This window comes from Cottoperca gobio, chromosome 17 (assembly GCF_900634415.1).
Source record: "Cottoperca gobio chromosome 17, fCotGob3.1, whole genome shotgun sequence".
Lineage (NCBI taxonomy): Eukaryota > Metazoa > Chordata > Actinopteri > Perciformes > Bovichtidae > Cottoperca > Cottoperca gobio.
The window spans coordinates 11,559,305-11,583,824 of NC_041371.1; the positions used below are offsets into that span (position 1 = coordinate 11,559,305).

General features: G+C 33.9%; 2 protein-coding genes across 4 annotated transcripts; one reads left to right on the forward strand and one right to left on the reverse strand.

Annotated features, from left to right (window-relative positions):
• The first annotated feature begins 11,177 nt into the window (after positions 1–11,177).
• Positions 11,178–20,566, forward strand: LOC115022001 (bcl-2-related ovarian killer protein homolog B-like). 3 transcript variants are annotated; one of them, XM_029452781.1, is made up of 5 exons: positions 11,178–11,524; positions 12,092–12,375; positions 14,252–14,380; positions 18,607–18,770; positions 19,609–20,566. In XM_029452781.1, the coding sequence occupies exons 2-5, from the start codon at positions 12,153–12,155 to the stop codon at positions 19,732–19,734; spliced, it is 642 nt and encodes a 213-aa protein (XP_029308641.1). In that variant the 5' UTR covers positions 11,178–11,524; positions 12,092–12,152; the 3' UTR covers positions 19,735–20,566. The 3 variants fall into 3 exon arrangements, with proteins under 3 accessions (XP_029308641.1, XP_029308640.1, XP_029308642.1); XM_029452780.1 differs by having other exon boundaries at positions 11,179–11,524; positions 12,111–12,375; XM_029452782.1 differs by having other exon boundaries at positions 11,179–11,524; positions 12,134–12,375.
• Positions 20,567–20,865: 299 nt separating this feature from the next.
• thap4 (THAP domain containing 4) lies at positions 20,866–24,461 on the reverse strand. Its single transcript, XM_029452785.1, has 5 exons — positions 24,306–24,461; positions 22,598–22,751; positions 22,322–22,431; positions 21,684–21,787; positions 20,866–21,533 (listed from the first exon to the last, which is right to left on the reverse strand). The coding sequence occupies exons 1-5, from the start codon at positions 24,328–24,330 to the stop codon at positions 21,417–21,419; spliced, it is 510 nt and encodes a 169-aa protein (XP_029308645.1). The 5' UTR covers positions 24,331–24,461; the 3' UTR covers positions 20,866–21,416.
• Positions 24,462–24,520: the final 59 nt, after the last annotated feature.

A 24,520-nucleotide genomic window follows, 5' to 3' on the forward strand; every position in this document is an offset into this window, starting at 1 on the left:
TACCCGTCCAACCCTTGCTGCTATGACAAGCTTACTGTGTTTCTGGTTTTACCTGTTTCATGAGCACCGGGCATGGCGTGAGGCCTGGATGTAGTTCGAAATGTACTCCCCAACTCGTACGATAGACTTCAAGGCTGGCTGGAATGAAAGGAATCTCTGCATGAGAGAAAGAATGGGAGAAATGGAGGGAGAGAAGGGAGGGAGGGAGGCAGAGGAGTAATCGCTGTTTACATATTGTTTGACAGTTTGGCACATGGTGGATATTAAATGAAGTGTATGCATAAAAGCCACAGACATTAAATCCTTAAATTTGTGACGTATGCACACAAATGAAAATTAAATTAAATTAAATTAAATTAAGTTAAATATTTGGAGTTAAAACAAATGCCTCACTTTTTTACAAAGTAATTTGTGGGGGCAACATTACTTGGTGGTATATGTTTTTAAAGAAGTCCTAAAACTTGACCAGTGGCTACTGAATGGTCACTTGAAGGTGTGGCTCTCAGTCTTACTTACCTCAGATCACCGAAATCTTAAATGGAAGAGAAACTTCCATATTAACATATTCACCAGTTCAGTTTCACTCATTGATCTCTAAAGAGGGAGATGCTGCTGTTTACACAACAAGGGTTTCTGCAAAGGAGAAGCTGCATGGATCTGGATAGAAACAGTTAGCATGACTGAAACGTGTGTCAATGTTTTGCACACTGAATGAGAGTTGGTATCATTGTCTCGAACCACACAATCAGCTGTTTTTCCTTGCTGCCATATTAGTACACACTACAACACACTCTCTGTTCTTCTTGGATTTGTGACCGTTTCACATTTACTCAAGTCGAGGTTTTGCCGAATAGAATTGATCACATAGAAACTAACAAACAACAAAACAGCATGACATTGTCCGTGGCCCATAGTTTTCTGCCCAAATGCATAACCAGAGAACAGACAGCAGCCTTGAGACATACCGGGTTGTCCTCAATGAGCCAATTGTGAAAAATGTGACAGAAAAGATGCCTCTGGGTGTCGTAGGCTGAGCTTGAGCTGAGTGAACATGAATGTGGACGTACAATGCAATAGTTTATGAAATAGCAGTTAAGATTGCTAAACACAAGAGTCACCAAAGCTTGTAAATCCACCTTTCAGTGACAGCTGTTCTGTTGTTTGAAATGAGACACATCTAGATTCCACGAGAGGTTATCAGTGTTGTCTATTGTGCCAAATATTGTGTTTCATAGTATGGTAGTACACTTAGCAACCAGCTAAGTTTCATTCATTGCAAGACATGTAAAGATATACATTTTAAAATAAGATGACTAAACTAAACTAATCTAATCTAATCTAAACTAAACTAAACTAAACTAAACTAAACTACACTAAATGAAATTAGACTAAACTAAACTAATCTAAACTAAGCTAAACTAAACTAAACTAAACTAAACTAAACTAAACTAAACTAAACTAAACTAGACTAAACTAAACTAGACTAGACTAGACTAAACTAAACTAAACTAAACTAAAGTAATCTAATCTAATCTAATCTAAACTAAACTAAACTAAACTAAACTAAACTAGACTAAACTAAACTAAACTATACTAAACTAAACTAAACTAAACTAATCTAAACTAAACTAAACTAAACTAGACTAGACTAGACTAGACTAAACTAGACTAAACTAAACTAAACTAAACTAAACTAAACTAGACTAGACTAGACTAAACTAAACTAAACTAAACTAAACTAAACTAAACTAATCTAATCTAAACTAAACTAGACTAAACTAAACTAGACTAAACTAAACTAAACTAAACTAATCTAATCTAATCTAATCTAAACTAAACTAAACTAAACTAAACTAAACTAAACTAAACTAGACTAAACTAAACTAAACTAATCTAATCTAAACTAAACTAAACTAAACTAAACTAGACTAGACTAAACTAAACTAAACTAAACTAAACTAAACTAAACTAGACTAGACTAAACTAAACTAGACTAAACTAATCTAAACTAAACTAAACTAAACTAAACTAAACTATACTAAACTAAACTAGACACTAAACTAAACTAAACTAAACTAAACTAATCTAATCTAAACTAAACTAAACTAAACTAAACTAAACTAAACTAAACTAGACTAAACTAAACTAAACTAAACTAATCTAATCTAACTAAACTAAACTAAACTAAACTAAACTAAACTAAACTAGACTAAACTAAACTAAACTAGACTAGACTAAACTAAACTAGACTAAACTAAACTAAACTAAACTAGACTAAACTAAACTAAACTAAACTAAACTAATCTAAACTATACTAAACTAAACTAAACTAAACTAAACTAAACTAAACTAGACTAAACTAAACCAGACTAGACTAAACTAAACTAAACTAAACTAGACTAGACTAGACTAGACTAAACTAAATTAAACTAAACTAAACTAAACTAAACTAAACTAAACTAAACTAGACTAGACTAGACTAAACTAGACTAGACTAGACTAGACTAGACTAAACTAAATTAAACTAAACTAAACTAAACTAGACTAGACTAAACTAAACTAAACTAAACTAAACTAAACTAATATAATCTAATATAATCTAATCTAAACTAAACTAAACTAAACTATACTAAACTAAACTAAACTAAACTAAACTAATCTAAACTAAACTAAACTAAACTAGACTAGACTAGACTAGACTAAACTAGACTAACTAAACTAAACTAGACTAGACTAGACTAAACTAAACTAGACTAGACTAGACTAGACTAAACTAAACTAAACTAATCTAATCTAAACTAAACTAGACTAAACTAAACTAAACTAAACTAAACTAAACGAGACTAAACTAAACTATACTAAACTAAACTAAACTAAACTAATCTAAACTAAACTAAACTAAACTAAACTAAACTAGACTAGACTAGACTAGACTAGACTAGACTAAACTAGACTAAACTAAACTAAACTAGACTAAACTAAACTAAACTAAACTAATCTAATCTAAACTAAACTAAACTAAACTAAACTAAACTAGACTAAACTAAACTAAACTAGACTAGACTAAACTAAACTAGACTAAACTAAACTAAACTAAACTAGACTAAACTAAACTAAACTAAACTAATCTAAACTATACTAAACTAAACTAAACTAAACTAAACTAAACTAAACTAGACTAAACTAAACCAGACTAGACTAAACTAAACTAAACTAAACTAGACTAGACTAGACTAGACTAAACTAAATTAAACTAAACTAAACTAAACTAAACTAAACTAGACTAGACTAGACTAAACTAGACTGGACTAGACTAGACTAGACTAAACTAAATTAAACTAAACTAAACTAAACTAGACTAGACTAAACTAAACTAAACTAAACTAAACTAAACTAAACTAAACTAATCTAATATAATCTAATCTAAACTAAACTAAACTAAACTATACTAAACTAAACTAAACTAAACTAAACTAATCTAAACTAAACTAAACTAAACTAGACTAGACTAGACTAGACTAAACTAGACTAAACTAAACTAAACTAGACTAGACTAGACTAAACTAAACTAGACTAGACTAGACTAGACTAAACTAAACTAAACTAAACTAATCTAATCTAAACTAAACTAGACTAAACTAAACTAAACTAAACTAAACTAAACGAGACTAAACTAAACTATACTAAACTAAACTAAACTAAACTAATCTAAACTAAACTAAACTAAACTAGACTAGACTAGACTAGACTAGACTAGACTAAACTAGACTAAACTAAACTAAACTAGACTAGACTAAATTAAACTAAACTAAACTAAACTAAACTAAACTAACTAAACTAGAATAGGCTAAACTAAACTAAACTAATCTAATCTAATCTAATCTAATCTAATCCAATCTAATCTAATCTAAACTAAACTAAACTAAACTAGACTAAACTAAACTAAACTAAACTAAATTAAACTAGACTAGACTAAACTAAACTAGACTAAACTAAACTAAACTAAACTAAACTAAACTAAACTATACTAAACTAAACTAACTAAACTAGACTAGACTAGACTAGACTAGACTAGACTAGACTAAACTAAACTAGACTAGACTAAACTAAACTAAACTAAACTAATCTAATCTAATCTAAACTAAACTAGACTAAACTAAACTAAACTAAACTAAACTAGACTAAACTAAACTAAACTAAACTAATCTAATCTAATCTAATCTAATCTAATCTAATCTAATCTAAACTAAACTAAACTAAACTAGACTAGACTAAACTAAACTAATCTAATCTAAACTAAACTAAACTAGACTAGACTAGACTAAACTAAACTAAACTAAACTAAACTAAACTAATCTAAACTAAACTAAACTAGACTAGACTAGACTAAACTAAACTATACTAGACTAGACTAGACTAGACTAGACTAAATTAAACTAAACTAAACTAAACTAAACTAACTAGACTAGACTAAACTAAACTAAACTAAACTAGACTAAACTAAACTAAACTAAACTAAACTAAACTAAACTAAACTAAACTAATCTAATCTAAACTAAACTAAAATAGACTAGACTAAACTAAACTATACTAGACTAGACTAGACTAAACTAAATTAAACTAAACTAAACTAGACTAGACTAGACTACACTAAACTAAACTAAACTAAACTAAACTAATCTAATCTAATCTAATCTAATCTAATCTAAACTAAACTGAACTAAACTAGACTAAACTAAACTAAACTAAACTATACTAAACTAAACTAAACTAAACTAATCTAAACTAAACTAAACTAAACTAGACTAGACTAGACTAGACTAGACTAGACTAAACTAGACTAAACTAAACTAAACTAGACTAGACTAAACTAAACTAGACTAGACTAGACTAGACTAAACTAAACAAAACTAATCTAATCTAAACTAAACTAGACTAAACTAAACTAAACTAGACTAAACTAAACTATACTAAACTAAACTAAACTAAACTAAACTAAACTAATCTAAACTAAACTAAACTAAACTAGACTAGACTAGACTAGACTAAACTAGACTAAACTAAACTAAACTAGACTAGACTAAATTAAACTAAACTAAACTAAACTAAACTAAACTAGAATAGACTAAACTAAACTAAACTAAACTAAACTAATATAATCTAATCTAATCTAATCTAATCTAATCTAATCTAAACTAAACTAAACTAGACTAGACTAGACTAAACTAAACTAAACTAAACTAAACTAAACTAGACTAACTAACTAAACTAAACTAAACTAAACTAATCTAAACTAAACTAAACTAAACTAACTAAACTAACTAAACTATACTAAACTAAACTAGACACTAAACTAAACTAAACTAAACTAATCTAATCTAATCTAAACTAAACTAAACTAAACTAAACTAAACTAAACTAGACTAAACTAAACTAATCTAATCTAAACTAAACTAAACTAAACTAAACTAAACTAGACTAGACTAAACTAAACTAAACTAAACTAGACTAGACTAAACTAATCTAAACTATACTAAACTAAACTAAACTAAACTAAACTAAACTAAACTAAACTAAACTAGACACTAAACTAAACTAAACTAAACTAAACTAGACTAAACTAAACCAGACTAGACTAAACTAAACTAAACTAAACTAGACTAGACTAGACTAGACTAAACTAAATTAAACTAAACTAAACTAAACTAAACTAAACTAAACTAGACTAAACTAAACTAGACTAGACTAGACTAAACTAAATTAAACTAAACTAAACTAAACTAATCTAATCTAATCTAATCTAAACTAAACTAAACTAAACTAAACTAAACTAAACTAAACTAGACTAAACTAAACTAAACGAGACTAAACTAAACTAAACTAGACTAAACTAGACTAGACTAGACTAGACTAGACTAAATTAACTAAACTAAACTAAACTAAACTAACTAAACTAAACTAATCTAAACTAAACTAAACTAAACTAACTAGACTAATCTAAACTAAACTAAACTAGACTAGACTAGACTAAATTAAACTAAACTAGACTAGACTAGACTAGACTAGACTAAACTAGACTAAACTAAACTAAACTAATCTAGACTAGACTAGACTAAACTAAACTAAACTAAACTAAACTAAACTAAACTAAACTAAACTAATCTAAACTAAACTAAACTAGACTAAAACTAAACTAAACTAAACTAAACTAGACTAGACTAAACTAGACTAAACTAAACTAAACTAAACTAAACTAGAATAGACTAGACTAGACTAAACTAAACTAAACTAAACTAAACTAGACTAGACTAGACTAGACTAAACTAAACTAAACTAAACTAATCTAAACTAAACTAAACTAAACTAGACTAAACTAAACTAAACTAAACTAAACTAGACTAAACTAAACTATACTAAACTAAACTAATCTAATCTAATCTAAACTAAACTAAACTAAACTAAACTAAACTAGACTAGACTAGACTAGGCTAAACTAAACTAAACTAAACTAAACTAAACTAAACTAAACTAAACTAAACTAAATTAAATTAAACTAAACTAAACTAGACTAAACTAAAACTAAACTAGACTAGACTAGACTAGACTAAACTAAACTAGACTAGACTAAACTAAACTAATCTAAACTAAACTAAACTAAACTAAACTAACCTAAAATAAACTAAACTAAACTAAACTAGACTAAACTAAACTAAACTAAACTAGAATAGACTAGACTAAACTAAACTAAACTAAACTAAACTAACTACTAAACTAAAACTAAACTAAACTAAACTAAACTAACTAGACTAAACTAAACTAAACTAAACTAGACTAGACTAGACTAAACTAAACTAGACTAGACTAAACTAAACTAAACTAATCTAAACTAAACTAAACTAAACTAACTAATCTAAACTAAACTAAACTAAACTAAACTAGACTAAACTAAACTAAACTAAACTGAACTAGACTAAACTAAACTAAACTAAACTAGACTAAACTAAACTGAACTAAACTACACTAGACTAGACTAGACTAAACTAGACTAAACTAAACTAAACTAAACTAAACTAGACTAAACTAAACTAAACTAAACTAGACTAAACTAAACTAAACTAAACTAAACTAAACTACACTAGACTAGACTAGACTAAACTAGACTAAACTAAACTAGACTAAACTAAACTAAACTAAACTAATCTAATCTAAACTAACTAAACTAAACTAAACTAAACTAGGCTAAACTAAACTAAACTAGACTAAACTAAACTAAACTAAACTAAACTAAACTAACTAAACTAACTAATCTAATCTAAACTAAACTAAACTAAACTAAACTAAACTAGGCTAAACTAAACTAAACTAGACTAGACTAAACTAAACTAAACTAATCTAATCTAATCTAATCTAATCTAAACTAAACTAAACTAAACTAAACTAAACTAGACTAAACTAAACTAATCTAATCTAAACTAAACTAAACTAAACTAACTAAACTAGACTAAACTAGACTAGACTAGACTAGACTAAACTAAACTAAACTAAACTAGACTAAACTAAACTAAACTAAACTAAACTAGACTAGACTAAACTAGACTATACTAAACTAAACTAAACTAAACTAAACTAATCTAATCTAATCTAAACTAAACTAAACTAAACTAAACTAAACTAAACTAGACTAAACTATACTAAACTAAACTAAACTAATCTAATCTAATCTAAACTAAACTAAACTAAACTAGACTAGACTAGACTAAACTAAACTAATCTAATCTAAACTAAACTAAACTAAACTAAACTAGACTAAACTAATCTAATCTAACTAAACTAAACTAAACTAAACTAGACTAAACTAAACTAGACTAAACTAAACTAAACTAAACTAGACTAAACTAAACTAAACTAAACTAAACTAGACTAGACTAAACTAGACTAAACTAAACTAACTAAACTAAACTAAACTAGACTAAACTAAACTAAACTAATCTAATCTAATCTAAACTAAACTAAACTAAACTAAACTAGACTAAACTAAACTAGACTAAACTAAACTAGACTAAACTAAACTAAACTAAACTAAACTAGACTAGACTAGACTAAACTAGACTAAACTAAACTAAACTAAACTAAACTAACTAGACTAGACTAACTAAACTAAACTAAACTAATCTAATCTAAACTAAACTAAACTAAACTAATCTAATCTAAACTAAACTAAACTAAACTAAACTAGACTAGACTAAACTAAACTAATCTAATCTAAACTAAACTAAACTAACTAAACTAAACTAACTAAACTAAACTAAACTAGACTAAACTAAACTAATCTAATCTAAACTAAACTAAACTAAACTAAACTAAACTAAACTAGACTAAACTAAACTAGACTAAACTAAACTAGACTAGACTAAACTAAACTAAACTAAACTAGACTAGACTAGACTAGACTAGACTAAACTAGACTAAACTAAACTAAACTAAACTAAACTAAACTAGACTAAACTAAACTAAACTAATCTAATCTAAACTAAACTAAACTAAACTAAACTAAACTAAGCTAAACTAAACTAGACTAAACTAAACTAGACTAAACTAAACTAAACTAGACTAAACTAAACTAAACTAAACTAGACTAGACTAGACTAGACTAGACTAGACTAAACTAGACTAAACTAAACTAAACTAAACTAAACTAGACTAAACTAAACTAAACTAATCTAATCTAATCTAAACTAAACTAAACTAAACTAAACTAGGCTAAACTAAACTAAACTAAACTAGACTAAACTAAACTAATCTAATCTAATCTAATCTAAACTAAACTAAACTAAACTAAACTAATCTAATCTAATCTAAACTAAACTAAACTAAACTAGACTAAACTAAACTAGACTAGACTAGACTAAATTAAACTAAACTAAACTAAACTAGACTAGACTAGACTAAACTAAACTAAACTAAACTAAACTAAACTAGACTAGACTAAACTAGACTAAACTAAACTAAACTAAACTAATCTAATCTAAACTAAACTAAACTAGTCTAAACTAAACTAAACTAGACTAAACTAAACTAAACTAGACTAGACTAGACTAGACTAAACTAAACTAAACTAAACTAGACTAAACTAAACTAAACTAAACTAAACTAGACTAAACTAAACTAAATAATTTAAACAACCTATCTGACCAAAAACATTTAAAACAATTAATTGAACTCATACTTACTAATTAGATTGTTTACAACCTGTTATACAACCTAGGAACAGGGTTAATTGTGTTCACATTTAAACGTTCAGGTTTCTTGAATGAACAAATTAATATGAATACTGACTCAAAAGAGGGCGAGGTTGACTTTTAGAGCCACACTTTTCTTTTACCAGGATCAGTTAGAAACACATTAACATGCCAAACATTGAAACACCAATGTCTCAGACACTGTGCTTTGTTATAGTTACATGACTGTTTTGTAAATTTTAATTTATATGAATTAATTAATTCTGGACTTTATGAAGCACTCGCCTATGATTATAGAAGTATTTGGATGGTGTTTTAAGTGTCGACTTAATAATTGATGGACCATCCCAAAACAAATATTGTAGGTTTAACCTCAGTGGCTATATAATAATGTGTCATTATGTTCAGTATAAGAAAGCATAGCATGAAAAGTACAAAACATTACCACTGTCAAAGGCAAACCGGTCCTAAAAATGCTGTAAAATGCACAGACCTGAGGCTGAATTTACCCTGTTGTCAATGTTGCAAAGTCAGACTGATTATTGGTTTGCTTTTAGTCACAGAAAGATTTTGAACTGAATTAATTACAGTATATATGCAGAACATTTCTAGTCCAGACAAGCTTGAAGAGACACTGCTGCTGCCAGAATAAAACGCCTTGAAAAAGCAAATGTTTAATTGTTAAGGTTAATATGTTTCTCTGTTTTTCATGATCTGTGTGAATCCTATTGTTGTAATATTGAGAACAAGGATCAACTATGATAAAAAAAAAACAAGTTAAACTATTAATCATTAACACTGCTTGAAAATGTTATTGTGTTATATAAATATATTAATAAGAAGCTAAATCTGTTCCAGGACACAAACTAGTCATAAATAAAAAGAATATTCAAATTAGTTCAGAAAAGTTAATATCTCCTTTTTTTTTAATGAACCCCCGAAACGAAAGGAAACCATGTTGACCTCAACAGTAAAGTGAGTAACAGCGACACCCAGCGGCCAAACACCTAACTAGTTAACTAAGAAAGGTTAACGCCCTTAGTATTAAGAGTACAGTAATTTACTCCAATAAACAACCATAATAACTTTGATGCCTTTGGTATACACACATATCAGAATTAAGTTTTTTTGCATGTCACATTAATAATATAGCACACTTTTTAGATAGAGGGAAATTAATTAGCCTCTAAATGAGTCCGTAAAACAGGTAGGCTACATTGTTTAACAGCCTCCCTCCTCGGACTGACCTTATTTTCCTTGTTTTATGTTGTAGAACACATCATTAAATATTTCAACACCACCTTTTAAAACATCAACAGCTAATTGAGTTTTACTTTGAAATATAACAAAAAACAAGATCTATGGATCCCCCAAATCATTGTATTTTGATTTAATGAAAATAAAGTGACAAATAAAACAACAAAACAATAACACACCTTCGTATAAGGAGCATCTTGAAACACAATGAACTTTGTCTCAGTACTGTAAGTGCAGGCCTATATTTATCTGCTACGGGATTAACGGTGTGACACTTTTGGCACCGGTAAAGAATACGTCACTCTGTGAACGAGATCATCTGTAGACTACACCTGTAAACTACACATGTACCAGGAAACCCCATTTGTATTACTCACTCATTCATTCCCATAGCACAAGTGTGAAATGTTTGAAACCTGACTTCATTCCTTTAAAAAGTCTAGGTTAAAGCATTGTGACACAAGGGAGTATGGACACAGACGAATAAATAAAATTATTAAGTGAAAAGAAAAATAGGTCCTTTCAGAGCATTATGCCAGATCAATACACCCAGATCTGTGAATGAAAATACAGATGCCGTTGATTTGGCTCCCTCTGTCCGCCGTAGCGAGGTTTTTCTCTTTTAGTTTCTGGGAGGCGAGAAGCAGGCGTCAAACTCCTCCTCCGGGCTCTTCCTAACTCTGAAACTAACGTACCCATTCAGCGCCAATAGGACGGTGGGACTACAGGTAGGCGTCCTTTTACTGCGTCCTTCGGCTCAGTCGGTACTTTCCGGGGAAGCAAGTGGACCGAGCAGACCATGAGCTCTCTGAGGATTGAGACCTGAGGCAAAACTTCGCTCAGTGTTTCTTAAATATCTCAAACTGTTTCTTTTGAGAGTAGACGATCTGTTTTTCTGTGACTGTCGAGGTATTTTGGCTAGAAAACACGTCTACAGAGAGCTGGTTTGAAAGGTTTTCTAAATAATTGATTGGAAAAACCACATTTGTCATATGTGAGGACATCTCAATGTGGACACAACGTTGAAGGTAAATATAATATTGCATGCAACACCCTAAAATATTGATACATCTATTGTGATATCTCTTTAACGTTCTACTTACAACATGTTGCACTGAACAACGGATACAATATGCATTTAAAACAAAATCTCCAATCAAGATCAGGCTGTTGCTGTCATTTTAAAATATTTCCCTTGTCATCTTGTGGTATCAGCATGGTGTTGCATAATCCAAGAAATGTAGCAATATCTTGACTATCCCACCATGTGACTCACAACAATAACGCCTCCATCATATTCTTATGTAAGTTTCTGGTCTGAGTTAAATTCTCAGTGTCTGTATCCAGCCAAAGTCCCTTTTTGAATATAAAACAAGTATGCAGTAACAGCAGTAATTCCATCACTGAAGATGCTTACTTTTTTTTGCACCAGTGTGTTGAGTTAAAGTGTCTTTGTCTCTTACCCTGTCTGAGAGAAACATTTCCAGATTAAGGGATGTAATGTATGCATTTAACTAATTATCTGAAGCAGGGTTTTCTGTCTAGACAGCTGCCGTATTGTCTTCATCGTTAAACTTTGTTTCTCTGGGATTAAGAGAACACACTGATCCCAAGAGGTCAGACACTCTCTGTTCCAGATCCCCCCTGCAGGAGGACATGGAAGTCCTGCGGCGGTCCTCTGTGTTTGCTGCAGAAGTCCTGGATGTGTTTGACCGATCGTTGACTGAGAAGGAGCTGGTAACCCAGTCTAAAGCCTTGTGCAGAGACTACATACTGTCCAGACTCAACCAGAACGGACTGGGATGGTCCAAAACTGAACTCACCCTCTCTCCGTCAAACGCAGCGCTTGCTGAGGTTTCTTTGGTGCTTCTCTGTCTCGGTAAGAGAAACCTGAAGAACTGTCTCAGAAAACAGTGAACTTCATGACATCTTATAGCAACATGTATGCACATTCAAGGCCATGGTTGTTTTTCCTTGTGTACTTTTTACCTCATCTCGTAGATGAGAGCTCAAATAAGACAAAGTGGCCCAATAGTTTCTTAATAGTTATTTTAACTAGATCAGAAGTGCATATTCAGACTTCAGACTTTATTACTAAGTATTTTTGGGGACATTTATATACCTTTTTTATAAAAGAAAAAAAGTATTTATACCTTGTATAGACATTAGAGAAGACAGGAAATGAGGGAGAGATGCAACAAAGGTCTCAGTCAGAGGACATTCTGGTATATGGTCATTGTCTTAACCCCAGACTTTTTATATTTTATTTAATAGAAAGAATGCAAAATGTCTTCACATTTTTCATCTGTTCTGGATGTTCTGTATATTCCAGTTGGGTCTTAACATGCACTTAGTGATGGACAGTGATGGAATATGTGTTCCAGATGTTTTTCACGTTTGTCAATTGCAGAAGTTTATGAGATTATCCGGCACTTTTGAATATTTTCACCATCTCGTAACTATTAAGAAATCTTTTTTTTCTTAATTTTTTTATTTTTATCAGCTGGATCCAAATCTGTACCAAAGTTCTTTTGAAATATGACGGCATGTTTTTGAGATATTGTACTAAAAGCTAACAGGTGGAACTGAAAAGATACCTCCTTGGTGGAGGTAATAAATGTTGCAACGTACAATGAAATAAGCAGAGCAGGACAAATGATCATTTATAATCATGAAAGTATTAGATTTGAGACTTTGCAAAAGGTTGTTTGGGTTCTCTTGGCAAATGCTAATCCCATGTAACAGTACTTACAAAAACCTTCAAAAGTAAGTTTGTTGTGTGTTTTTCTAGAGAAAATTAAGAAGACTTCAAAATGAAAGACTGAAGTTGACCTGGAAACACTCTCTGATCTATCACAGATTGATCAATTCATTGCTTTCAAATAAATCAGTCTAACAGGAGGTCTAAAAATAGATGCTAATCTACTTTTAGATAATAATAGGCTGAGAGTTGAGATGAACTCCAACAGAGCTGGAATACATGGATTCAAATTAAATATAAGAAACTAGACTGAATAACTTCAGACTTGACTACTGATGTTTATCACTAGTGCTGAACAATTAATCGGAATTTTATCGAAATCGCAATATGGACGAGTGCAATATCCAAATGGCAGAAGGTGCAACATTTGTGTGAAAATACTTCACTGAACTAAGTATTGTGGTGCTGCGGAGATGTTCCGGCCTTCAAATCATATTCTACAGACTTTAAAAAAACTTATTTGGTACAGATCCTCGCAAGAAGTCACACCATGATCATTTTAATATGTTTTTCCAATGAAAATTAGAATAATTATGCAAAATTCCCTCCAATATCGAGGGTCAACTTGAAATTTCAGTCAAAATAATCGCAATGACATGTTTTTTCCGAAGCGTTCAGCCCTAATTTCCACATACTGCAATGTATACTGTATATTTAAAGCTATGATGATCTTGGGCAAATGATGAGTGAAGGATTACGTCTTTGTGTGTATGAGAAGATCTTGGACAAAGTGATGACTGGAGGAAGTCTGGAGGACTTGACTCACTTAGCACAGAAGCTAAAGTGCCCAATGTCCTTTTTTAAGACCGTTTACTTTTAACAGTCTCACATCTGAGTGACCCTCCACCAGCAGAACAGAGTAAATAGTTAGAATCGCTTGAACGGTTGGATTGTGTAAAAGCTTGTTTAACCCAGAGCATGTAAATAATTGGTTTGAAGCAGAATTTTGATGCTTCTCTCTTTTCTTCTTCTGTGTTCTCCCCCTGTTACCTAGGCGATGAGCTGGAGTGCATACAGCCCAGTTTGTACAGGAACGTGGCACGGCAGCTCAACATCTCTGTTGCCATGGAGAACATGGTTTCAGATGCCTTCATCGGCGTGGCAACAGAGATCTTCTCAACAGGTACACGGCTGTTGCTGAAGGTGATGATGATGATGATGTAGCAGAGTTATTCAAACTAAACTTGTAGGCTGTGTTTGAAAGCACACACTAACATACTCAATGTGTGTGTGCTGGTTATTAAATGAATGATTAAGTAGGCCAGCAGACTTCACACTACAGTAAACTCAAGCAATACGTCTATCGCGACATCAGCTTTCAGAGCTATCGTCTAATGAAAATAGTTTATCACAAATGTAAATCAACATACCCTCTTCCAGTATTATTCTATGGTCAATTTAAATAATATAATATTTTAGAGTTGCACATGTTGTCTACAGTGAACTTTACGTGAGCTACCTCTTAACTGCACCTAAAAGTCACTCGCCATCAAATGTAATTATTTTATCCGACAGTTCATTATTATAACCACAATGCATTGAGTATGCCCAACGAGCTAATTCTTGCTAATCTAGTAAACATCCGAGCATTTCACACATACTCCAAATCCACCTCCTACTCACTACATACTAAATGTTACGTCATAATCAGTAGGAACAATGTTAGTATGTGATTTCGAACAGCCCCATGGTCCTCAGCCAGCACAGGAAGTGATTTACAATTCCACAGAGTCTCAGACTGCTGATGAAGGCCGTTACTGTGATTACACAGGTGTGACTGCAGTTTCCATCAGGCTCTTTTGGCTGAGCGGTGCTTTTAGTGAGAGTGAGTGGCTGTGAATCATAAGTAGGTGGAGTGAGACTTCATCTAAAAACACATAATAGCGCCCACAGATTTTTAGAATCACTAAATTTAGACACTGATTCGTTTATAGTTTGTGGGTATGGATTCTCATCGAGTTGAAATAATGAGATATTGTTATTTATACAATACCCGCTTCTGCCCACTCTTCGTTCTGAATCAGGTCTCAATGTCTTCCTGTAGGTTTTAACAGTAGGAAGAATCTGGCGATACGATGCATATCATGGTACAGTTACGATTCAATATATTGTTATATATGTCATATTTTAAAGGTTCAACGTGTAAAATATGCCAGAATTGAAACTTAAAACAATGATCTAACATTATCAACAGAATATGAAGAGGTAACAGTGTTGACGTTGTGTCAAAGACGTCTATGTGTTGCAGAGATATCTACTGAAATTAGCAGTCTGACAGTTCCGGCCTGTAATGTCGAGGACGAATAGGGAGTCACTGTAGTGGCAGTCTGCCAAAACTTTCTGTTGCTGCCGCTCCATGTGAAGATTATAAGATCAGTGTTATGTAGACCGGCTCTCAGAGTTTCAGCAGTCTGGTCTAATAAACTGACTGACTGACAGGCTTACACAGGAGTATACTAGAACAGAGGTATATATAAAGCTGTAGAATACAATACACAATATAAAGAATACACTAGAATACTCTAAAACTTAGAATACAATACATATGACAAGCTACTACAACTAAAATATAAACAGGTTGACTTACTATAGTTGTTTTTTAATAACTGATTGTTTTGATGATTGATAACTTTCGATTGTATGTACCCAGTAGTAGAGGTGAAATACTGCCCCCTATTTATTTGGAGCAGGTGTCTCGGAACTACACGCTGAACCTTTTTAAATAAATGCATAAAATCTAAATAAAATAACTTCTTATGCATCAAAACAGTGGGATCTGTATTTGCATTCAAAACACAGTTACAGTCCCTGTAACATCAAACATCATAGTACTACTTTAAATGCGATCTGAGCAAAGGAATTAACATTTGCCTATATTAGTTTGAATAAAAAAGGTTTGCTTCTTTAGATTAACAAACTAAGTAAATAAGAGATGCAAACAAATTAAGGAAATAAGATGTTTTAATCAGACACTTTTACACTATATCACAATGTATATTTCCTACACCCCTAGTAGGGAGAGAGTTTTATTTTTGATGGATAATAAATTTGTGACATGAGCCTGTGAAAGAATTATCCTGATGTGCAACTAAACTTGCCGTAACTTCCAATGGTAGTTGCTCTGATATTCGGCATGTGCCACATGGTAGGGTAAGGGAACGAAAATGCATTTTTAATTAGAGATACTTTACTAAACTTTAAATTACGCTCTGCCCACTGCCTCGGATTAGCCCTGTGATTTCCTGTTCATGTCACATAACTGAATTGTAAATGAATAACATAAGAGGAAATAAGTATTAAATGGTTTATAGTTAAGTCTTTGTTCAGTCTTGGCCTTGAGAGAGAGAGAGAGAGATTCAGTTTTGCCAGTGTCGTTAGGTCTCGACGTGCTGGCTCTTGCACTTGTTGTTTCTGGCTCTTGGACTTGTTTTAAGTTGTCTTGACAACAGATCTGCTTTGTACACTTAATACGTAGACATTTTTAAGTATCTAAATAAAAAGTGCGATATTATGTCTTCAGTATGAGCCTTTGGGACAGATTAGATGGTCTGGCCAAAGTGTAACGAGCAATTCAAATTTGTCCTTTTTCCAGGAAAGATAAAAAATAATTGATTTGCTTGATGTAATTCTCATGCCTGGCTAAACTGGTCCTTGTTGAGACGTCACAAGGATGTCATTTTTGGAAAAAAGCGTGGGATTCCTCCAGAAGAATAACAAACTGGTGAACCCAGGCTGACCCAGCCTTCTGGGACGCGTTGAAACCTGGATATAAATAGAAAAATGCATCTGAATTTGTTTTTCCTGCCGTCCGGAATATGTTCTATAAAGACTTATGTAAATTTTTATCATTCCTCACTCTGCCTCCAAGTGCTTAACATGACCACAAAGTAATGATAGTCCAGTGAATTTATGCAGTTAAGCGGCCATCTGTACAGAAGTCTTCCTCAGTAAAATCAACATTACTTGTCTGTCCTCCATCTATCTTCGACCGCCTCCCACTTCTGTTCTTCCTCTTTCCACCCTCCTCCAGCTTTATCCCTGACAATCTTGCCTCTATTCTTGGCCTGCTTCTTAGTAGGGAGCGTTATGTGACGTGCTCTGGCAGTTTCCATGGACAGTTATCTCATTTAAGCTTGCCCAGAGCTCGTTCTATCCCCCGACACTATAGGTCAGCCATGACAATGCGAGCTGGCCTATGAAGACTAATGCCATTAGGCCTTGCACCGCATCACCGGCGGTCCTTATAACAGTCCCTGCTGCTCTTGAAACTGAACCTAGAAATGGCCGGATGCCATTAATTACCAGACTGGACTGTTTAGGTATAAAGAATGACAGAGAATTTTCCTTTTCCAGCTTTATGACTCTTCTTCTTCTTCTTCTTCTTAGTGATGAATGCAAATCATTTTCTGAACCAGTTGACCTCCACACAGTAGAAGCTGTGTCAGTGTTCATACCCCTCCAGGAAAAAGCAACATAATCTCACCCTCTTTAATAACTTGTTGGTAAGACATCTTATCAGCTACATTAACGCAAATACACTGGTGTGTTGACTTAAACCTGGTATTTGTAGTTTCTTTCAGTACAAGGTCCACCAACTGCCCCACATGCTTCATGTCAGGTCACAGAATATGTAACAGGCTTTGAGGAAAGAGAAGCGTCCTAAAACCAGGAAATCTCAATTTTTGTTCCCCCGGGCACACTGAGGCCATTATTTTCAAACACCCTTGCGTGCAGTTTATTTGAGTGCTAATTTACTGTGAAAAGCACACCCTGGGTTTTCTAGTGATGGAACACACATGGGGGGGGTCACATAGCTTCTGTCTTTTCAAAATGGCAGAAAGAAATTATATAGTTTCAGAGCATAGCAAAAAACACAAGATAAGGTCAAATAATTATCAACTAAACAGGAGAAAAAGAAAAAAAGTCACTGATTACATAAACATCTATTCATAGGATATAGTTGACAGGACACACACGCACGCACGCACGCACACACTTGGCATGTGATGCTTGGACTGGAAGTGGCACCCATGAGAACAGGAAAAGGAGTTTGGATAAATAAAGCAGTTTATCGATTCTGCTCCTCCACCGTGGAGAATAGAAGTTCAGGCCTTCTGGATAAAGGGTGATACTTTTGCTTCTCACTTATCAAACAACTGCTCTGTGAATGCAACACTGAATCAATGTCTGGATGGGATTTCTTTGCTTCAGAAATCCCATCCAGACATTGATTCAGTGTTGCATTCGGACATGTTTTTAACAACACATTAGTGACGAGCCTCTCCATCCATAGACCTAGATAAAGACATAACATGTAACCCGGTGTTGTCTGTTCTTTTCTCGCTGCAGGTGTAACATGGGGTAAGGTGGTATCCATGTATGCAGTAGCCGGAGCCCTGGCAGTGGATTGTGTCAGACACGGACATCCAACCACCGTTCACATCATAGTGGACAGTCTGGGCCAGTTTGTCCGCAAGTTTCTGGTTCCTTGGCTGAAGAGACGGGGAGGATGGGTAAGTGAAATCTTTCCCATTTACACTAACTAAATAATGTTTCTCGTATATGTTTTATTTCTCTTATTTCTATATGATTAATGCTGCTGCATGATTAGTGTTGCTGCGTTAATAGCAAGAGGGGGGGGGGCACTGCTTGCATGTTGTTTGTCTGGGGTTTAGAACTTGCACTGGTCTTTTACACGGCTGTTGCTGAAGCTAGATGACTAATTATGCTATCTTGTTTATGGGTTGGAGATCCGTTTGCTTAGAGGGGAGTTGCATAAAACAAGTAGCTCGCTCAGAAAGGCCCAGTTATGGCTTTGAAAATTGAGCTCTTCCTAACATAACATTGCTTCCTGTTGGCAGATCTGATGCAAAGAGTTGCAGTTGTAAAATTGGTTTCTATTGCCCTCTCTTGGTTAAATAGAGTAAAAAGGGATGGCTGCACTTGCTTTAGTTTTGTTATGCTCAAATAAGACATATTTATTTTTTAGAAATGCCAGTCAGACATACTAGGAATGTTTTTGTTTTCTCAAAGCCAGAAAAAGGCGGCACCCCAGTAATAAAAAAAAAAAAAGGGGAAATAATAACTTTGCCATGACATTTATGCCCCCCTCAGAATGAATTGTAATAACTTTGGTTATCCTTTAACTTTCCTTTTACCACCTTCATCAGTTCAAAATGTATTTACAATATACCTGCTATGTCTTGTTTTTACCACTGGAGGGCTGCCTTGTTCCTGCATCTTTGGGTGAAACAACCCCCCCCCCCCCCCCGCCCCCCTGAATAGTGCACAACGGTTTCCTCGAATGATATTTGATGTCTAATTTTTAAATTCTAAATATATTTTTATCAGGCAGAGATCACGAAATGTGTGGTGAAAAAGGATCTCACCCCTGAGCACCACTGGCTGTCGTCCATCATCGAGTCCCTGAAATACTTCCTCACTACAATGTACGTGTACATCATGAAGGAACCATGACTCAGCGCAGGAGTTGTCATCGTTGATTGTTTTGAGATTGAAATCTCAAACTTATTAATAATAGATGGATTGGAGATGGTCGCTATGCCTGCGTGCAGACATCAATCTGTCGCTGAATGACCATCAACAAGTGTTTCATCAGCATCGTGTTTGTGTCATCTCGGTGTCGGATAAGTGATTGCTCTTCATCCAAAGAGTCGTAACTGTGATATTTAAGAGCATGAATGGCAACAAAACAAGTTTGTGTCACTCCACCTCTTTATACATACTTTCACGTTGCTTACACCGGTGCAGTAAGCTTCTCCAGTGTTGTGACTGTAATGCGTGATGGTGTTCAGGTTGAATGTGAGGTTGTTTGCACTCCTGAGAAAAATCGTTCGATGCTTTGATTTGATGCTCGTCTCCTGAAGGAATAATGAAGGTGAAAGCCACACTCGCTCAGCTGGCTGGGTCTGCGACGGACTACTATCACATAATGAAGTTGTTTTCAACTGCTTTCACTTCTTTGATTTACACTATTGTACTTCACCAAAGCACAAGCAGTGTCTCCTCCCAAATATTTAAATATAGATTTAAACCTTCTGCTGCAATTTGACCAAGAAATGTTGGCGTTTTTGGCCAAAGAACTTAAGGACCGAAAAATGGTACGAAGTGCATCCGCGAAGTTTGGTGAAATTTATTTCTTTTTTTTAATCTGTGAATATTTGTATTTATCTCTCTCCAGGATGATTGTATGGTATGCTTGATGGTTGTCACTTTCAGTGTTAATTTATAAATGAGTGTTTGTTTTTATAAAAAGCTTCAATAAACTTAACAAAGATCTTCACACGTACTTATGTTGATTATGTTATGATACTGCCCACTGATCCGACACACACAGGACCGGGGACTTTGTTGCATGTCGTAGCCCTCCTTCCCCCCCCCCTCATTGACTGTCAACTCTAATGAAGGGGAAACGATGCTCCACAAAATACTTACAAAAAGAGACAAAGGCACCTGGTTAAAGAATCATATAGTTGATGCACAAGAGCATCAATAAAGGGCACATTTAATATCATTAATGTTGAAAACTCAAATTCAAGGACAGAACAAGAAGCTTAAGATTATAAAATAAATGAAGACAAAGTAAACAATAGTTTAAATAACTTTAATTTATTTTAGTGCAGCCGATATAGGAACATCTATATGTTACATGTCAAGACAAACCAAACTGAAACACATGAAATGACTTTAATGTAATGTTTACGGTCTTAAACCATAACCACAAATAACACCCAGTAGAAGAACAACTCTGTGTGACTCTGAATTGTACACTTAAAATACTTCTCAGTGACTCCAGAAGGACAGCAGTTACTTTAGCTTTCAATCTAAAAATAGTGCAATGAAAGTTAAGACAAGAGGACACAGTACGTAACATAAATGCATCGGTGCTTTATAAGCGTTACAGCTCCAAGATTAAATATCCAGTCAATAAATATTAATATAACACAAGCACCCATACTCAACCAAGGCCATTAAGTGCAATATAACATTTTAATTTTTTATATTAAAGCTTCCCTGTGGAGTTTCAGACCTGTTCTCCAGGTGATGGCAATGAACTCAACAACCCAAACTGTTTATATGATTATCTGACTTAACCGATTAAGTATTTCTATGTAAAACAGGCCTGGCAGCCCGTTGGGTCAAGATGACCGACGGTAGGTGATGTGCAAGTGCTGCATCAGTGGCTGGTTGTCTGTTGCCATGGAAACTGTCTGCTCCAGCCTCCCATCTGGTCGGAGCTGAATCACTCGGGAAATCTGAAAGACGAGAGCGCAACAATATTTTATTGATTAAAATAAGTTCTGTTGATGCTTTGTGGACTGTGTGGGCAGTCCTGTCACACCGATTTGAGCAAACTAATGAAGTAATTAATATCAACAATGAATGAGTCAGAGAATCACTTTTACCTTCTGTACATGCGGCTCTCTGGCGAAGGAGACTCTGGCCAGCGCCTGGCTCTGCAGGTTCAGCTGCTGCGCTGTCAGTTCTCCCTCCTCAATCTCCACCAGACCTGCACATGAAGACACACTGGACTCAAAACATGTGGTCTATGTGTGTGTTTTTGTGTAGAGAAGACAGGAAGTTAGCCAATAAAAACTCTCATATACACAATTTAATTTTATACTGGGAACAAACATCTATATTTTATCCAAGCAATAAGGTTAAATTGTACATTGGATATGGTTTTAAAACAGCGTAATCTGTTTATGAGAATAATTTATTACCGAATATACAAAACGTAAGACAGCAAAAAGTGACACAAACAAACAAAAAGAGGTGTGTAATTGCCAAGTATTCATATTTCTGCATCATGTCTGGAATACATGGCTTCCGCTATGGCCTCGAGTCACATCAAAACATAAAAAATGCAAAATACATTTTGTATGTTCACATTAAACCATCTGATTCCCTCAGTAAACCCTGTACATACCCAGCCTCTGCTCATCTGGAAGGATCCTTTCAACATTACAACATATTCCAGAAATACAAGCAGGAGCCTGGTTAACAAAAATGAGGGTACCACCAGTGACATGAATGTAACTACCTGAGTTCTGTGCGATGATGAACGCCACTCTGTTGGCTCCCGGCTGCATTCGAATGAAGCCACACTCCCTGTGCAGAGGCTTCCGGGTGTCTGCATGGAAGGCATTGAACCTGTCAAACACAGCAACAGCGAGGAATCAGCTGAAGATGAAGTCAACATGCTAGTACACGGTTTGGTCTGGTATTTTAACCATCAATGATGTAAGTCAAAGGTAAAACAGGCTTGAAACAGTTTGGCGTTAATCTTTAAAGTCTGATTGCTCACAGAGTTACCTACATGAAATTGATGACTGGTTGTCCCACATGGCTGAAGTTCAGTGTCTCTGTGTAGTGGAAAGGTTTTATGGAGGCAAAACAGCCCTCTCCGGGTTCATCCGACTCCCAGGTACCCAGAAGCCAGTCGAGAGGGAGGAGGGCTTGGTTTAACTCCGCTGATGGTAAAACACACAGAGGAAATACATTCCATATCAGGTGGTGATACCACAAAGACACTGATATTACTCAACATTAACAGGAAGTTTGAATGAACTATCAATCAAAAAAGAGAATTTTATACAATTGGGAGTAAATCTTCAATCATGTGACAGAACAACTTACGAGTCATTTGACATTAGAGGCAACTAATATCTGTTTACGAGTGGAAAATATTATAAAGTGGACACTAGTGAACTTTTTAATTTAAAAAGCATTTCTCACAATAAACCAATACGCTTTTTTCAAAGCAGACATGTTGTCAAAGTAGGAAAAGCATCATTTACATCTCTGTCACATGTCAAAATGTTTCTTTACAAGACTATGGATATATAACCTTTCATCAGGTAATCTCTTAGAAATCTAAATATCATTTGCAAGAGACCTGAGTACAAACAAACAAAAGGACAAATACATAGAAAAACATAAACTCGAAGACACTTAAAGAAAAAAATAAACATTTTAGGAGAACAAAAAAAGATACTGCATGTTTAGTCATTTCTTTCAAGTAAAATAAATACTTACTGTATTCTGAATAAAGTGCAACTGTAAATCTCAGTTATTAGAGTTTATCATTCTCTTTTATGTAAAGCATGTTATGTTGCATTTTATGCATTAAACATCATATGGGACACACAGACTAAATCAGAAATACCTCAGTATTTAATTTTTTACATTTCCCTGACAATGTCACCACATGCTGCACAGTATACACTTTGTAAAAGGTATCATTGATGGCAGAGATATTGAATTGCTATAAATTGTACACGTGAAACTAATAAAGTGGCCACTTAGTGTATATTCATGCAGCAGGGAGGGTCTAAGAAACAAAGCGGATCAGTAGAATTACATTTTTCTTTATTTCATTATGGGGAGAGATAATTCTGGTCCACGCGCCAACACAGTAGATGGCGGTAATGCATCTTAATGCTGGTTGCAACCCGCCTTAAAACCAAAGAAGAAGAAGACTCTACATTAAACAGTAGGTGGCAGTAGTAACACGGTTTGGTCGAAATTTGGCAGAAACCAGAAGAAGAAGATTCTGTGCTAAATACAGAGGAAGGTGAATGTTTTATATCGCAACTTTGCAAACGACACGCATTTATCACGTCAACATTTCAGTATTAATTCTCCCATCACAAACCTTAGCCCTCATTATTTGACATTTCAAAGTCACAGCATACAAACATAAATCTGTCCGGTGGTTTGTTTACTATCACAGAAGCTAAAGTTAGCTACTTTCGTATTAAAGCTAACAGTTATTTAAATGCAAACCCCAAAAGGTCAACTGTCCGCTTCAGTTGGATGTCAAAAGGGCTACAGATTCCAGGACACATTTTACGTTTGCACTTGGATCATTTTCAGCAAATAATCAGCTTAAAAGCTACTAAATACATTATAAGTAACGTTACTATAAGTCAGCCTTTGGTCACTGCGACGTTGGAGCTAGTAGCGTTCAGTTGACATTGATTCTAATATTTGTTTTTAATATAAAAATGTAACCATCATCCTACCTGTGTGATTTAGAGGACACGCCATTTATAAAGCAAACTGCAGTCAAGCGAGTATAAGTCAGGCAGAAGTACAAGCAAAGATGCTCTATAATGTCATTAAATACACTGCGGCAGTGTTGTTCTAGTCACTTTTATATACGGCCATCACTGCAGGGAATCCTGGGTAATGTAGTTCAGACAGTCACGCACATTTATAGACTGTTGGAGCTCTTTCT

Coding starts and splice junctions, on each gene's coding strand:
- LOC115022001 (XM_029452781.1), top strand. CDS start 12,153: ATGGAAGTCCTGCGGCGGTCCTCTGTGTTTGCTGCAGAAGTCCTGGAT. Junction 12,376..14,251: donor TTTGGTGCTTCTCTGTCTCG/GTAAGAGAAACC, acceptor CCTGTTACCTAG/GCGATGAGCTGGAGTGCATA. Junction 18,771..19,608: donor TGAAGAGACGGGGAGGATGG/GTAAGTGAAATC, acceptor TATTTTTATCAG/GCAGAGATCACGAAATGTGT.
- thap4 (XM_029452785.1), bottom strand. CDS start 24,330: ATGGCGTGTCCTCTAAATCACACAG. Junction 21,788..22,321: donor CATCATCGCACAGAACTCAG/GTAGTTACATTC, acceptor CTTCATGTGCAG/GTCTGGTGGAGATTGAGGAG. Junction 21,534..21,683: donor GAGAGCCGCATGTACAGAAG/GTAAAAGTGATT, acceptor CTCGTCTTTCAG/ATTTCCCGAGTGATTCAGCT.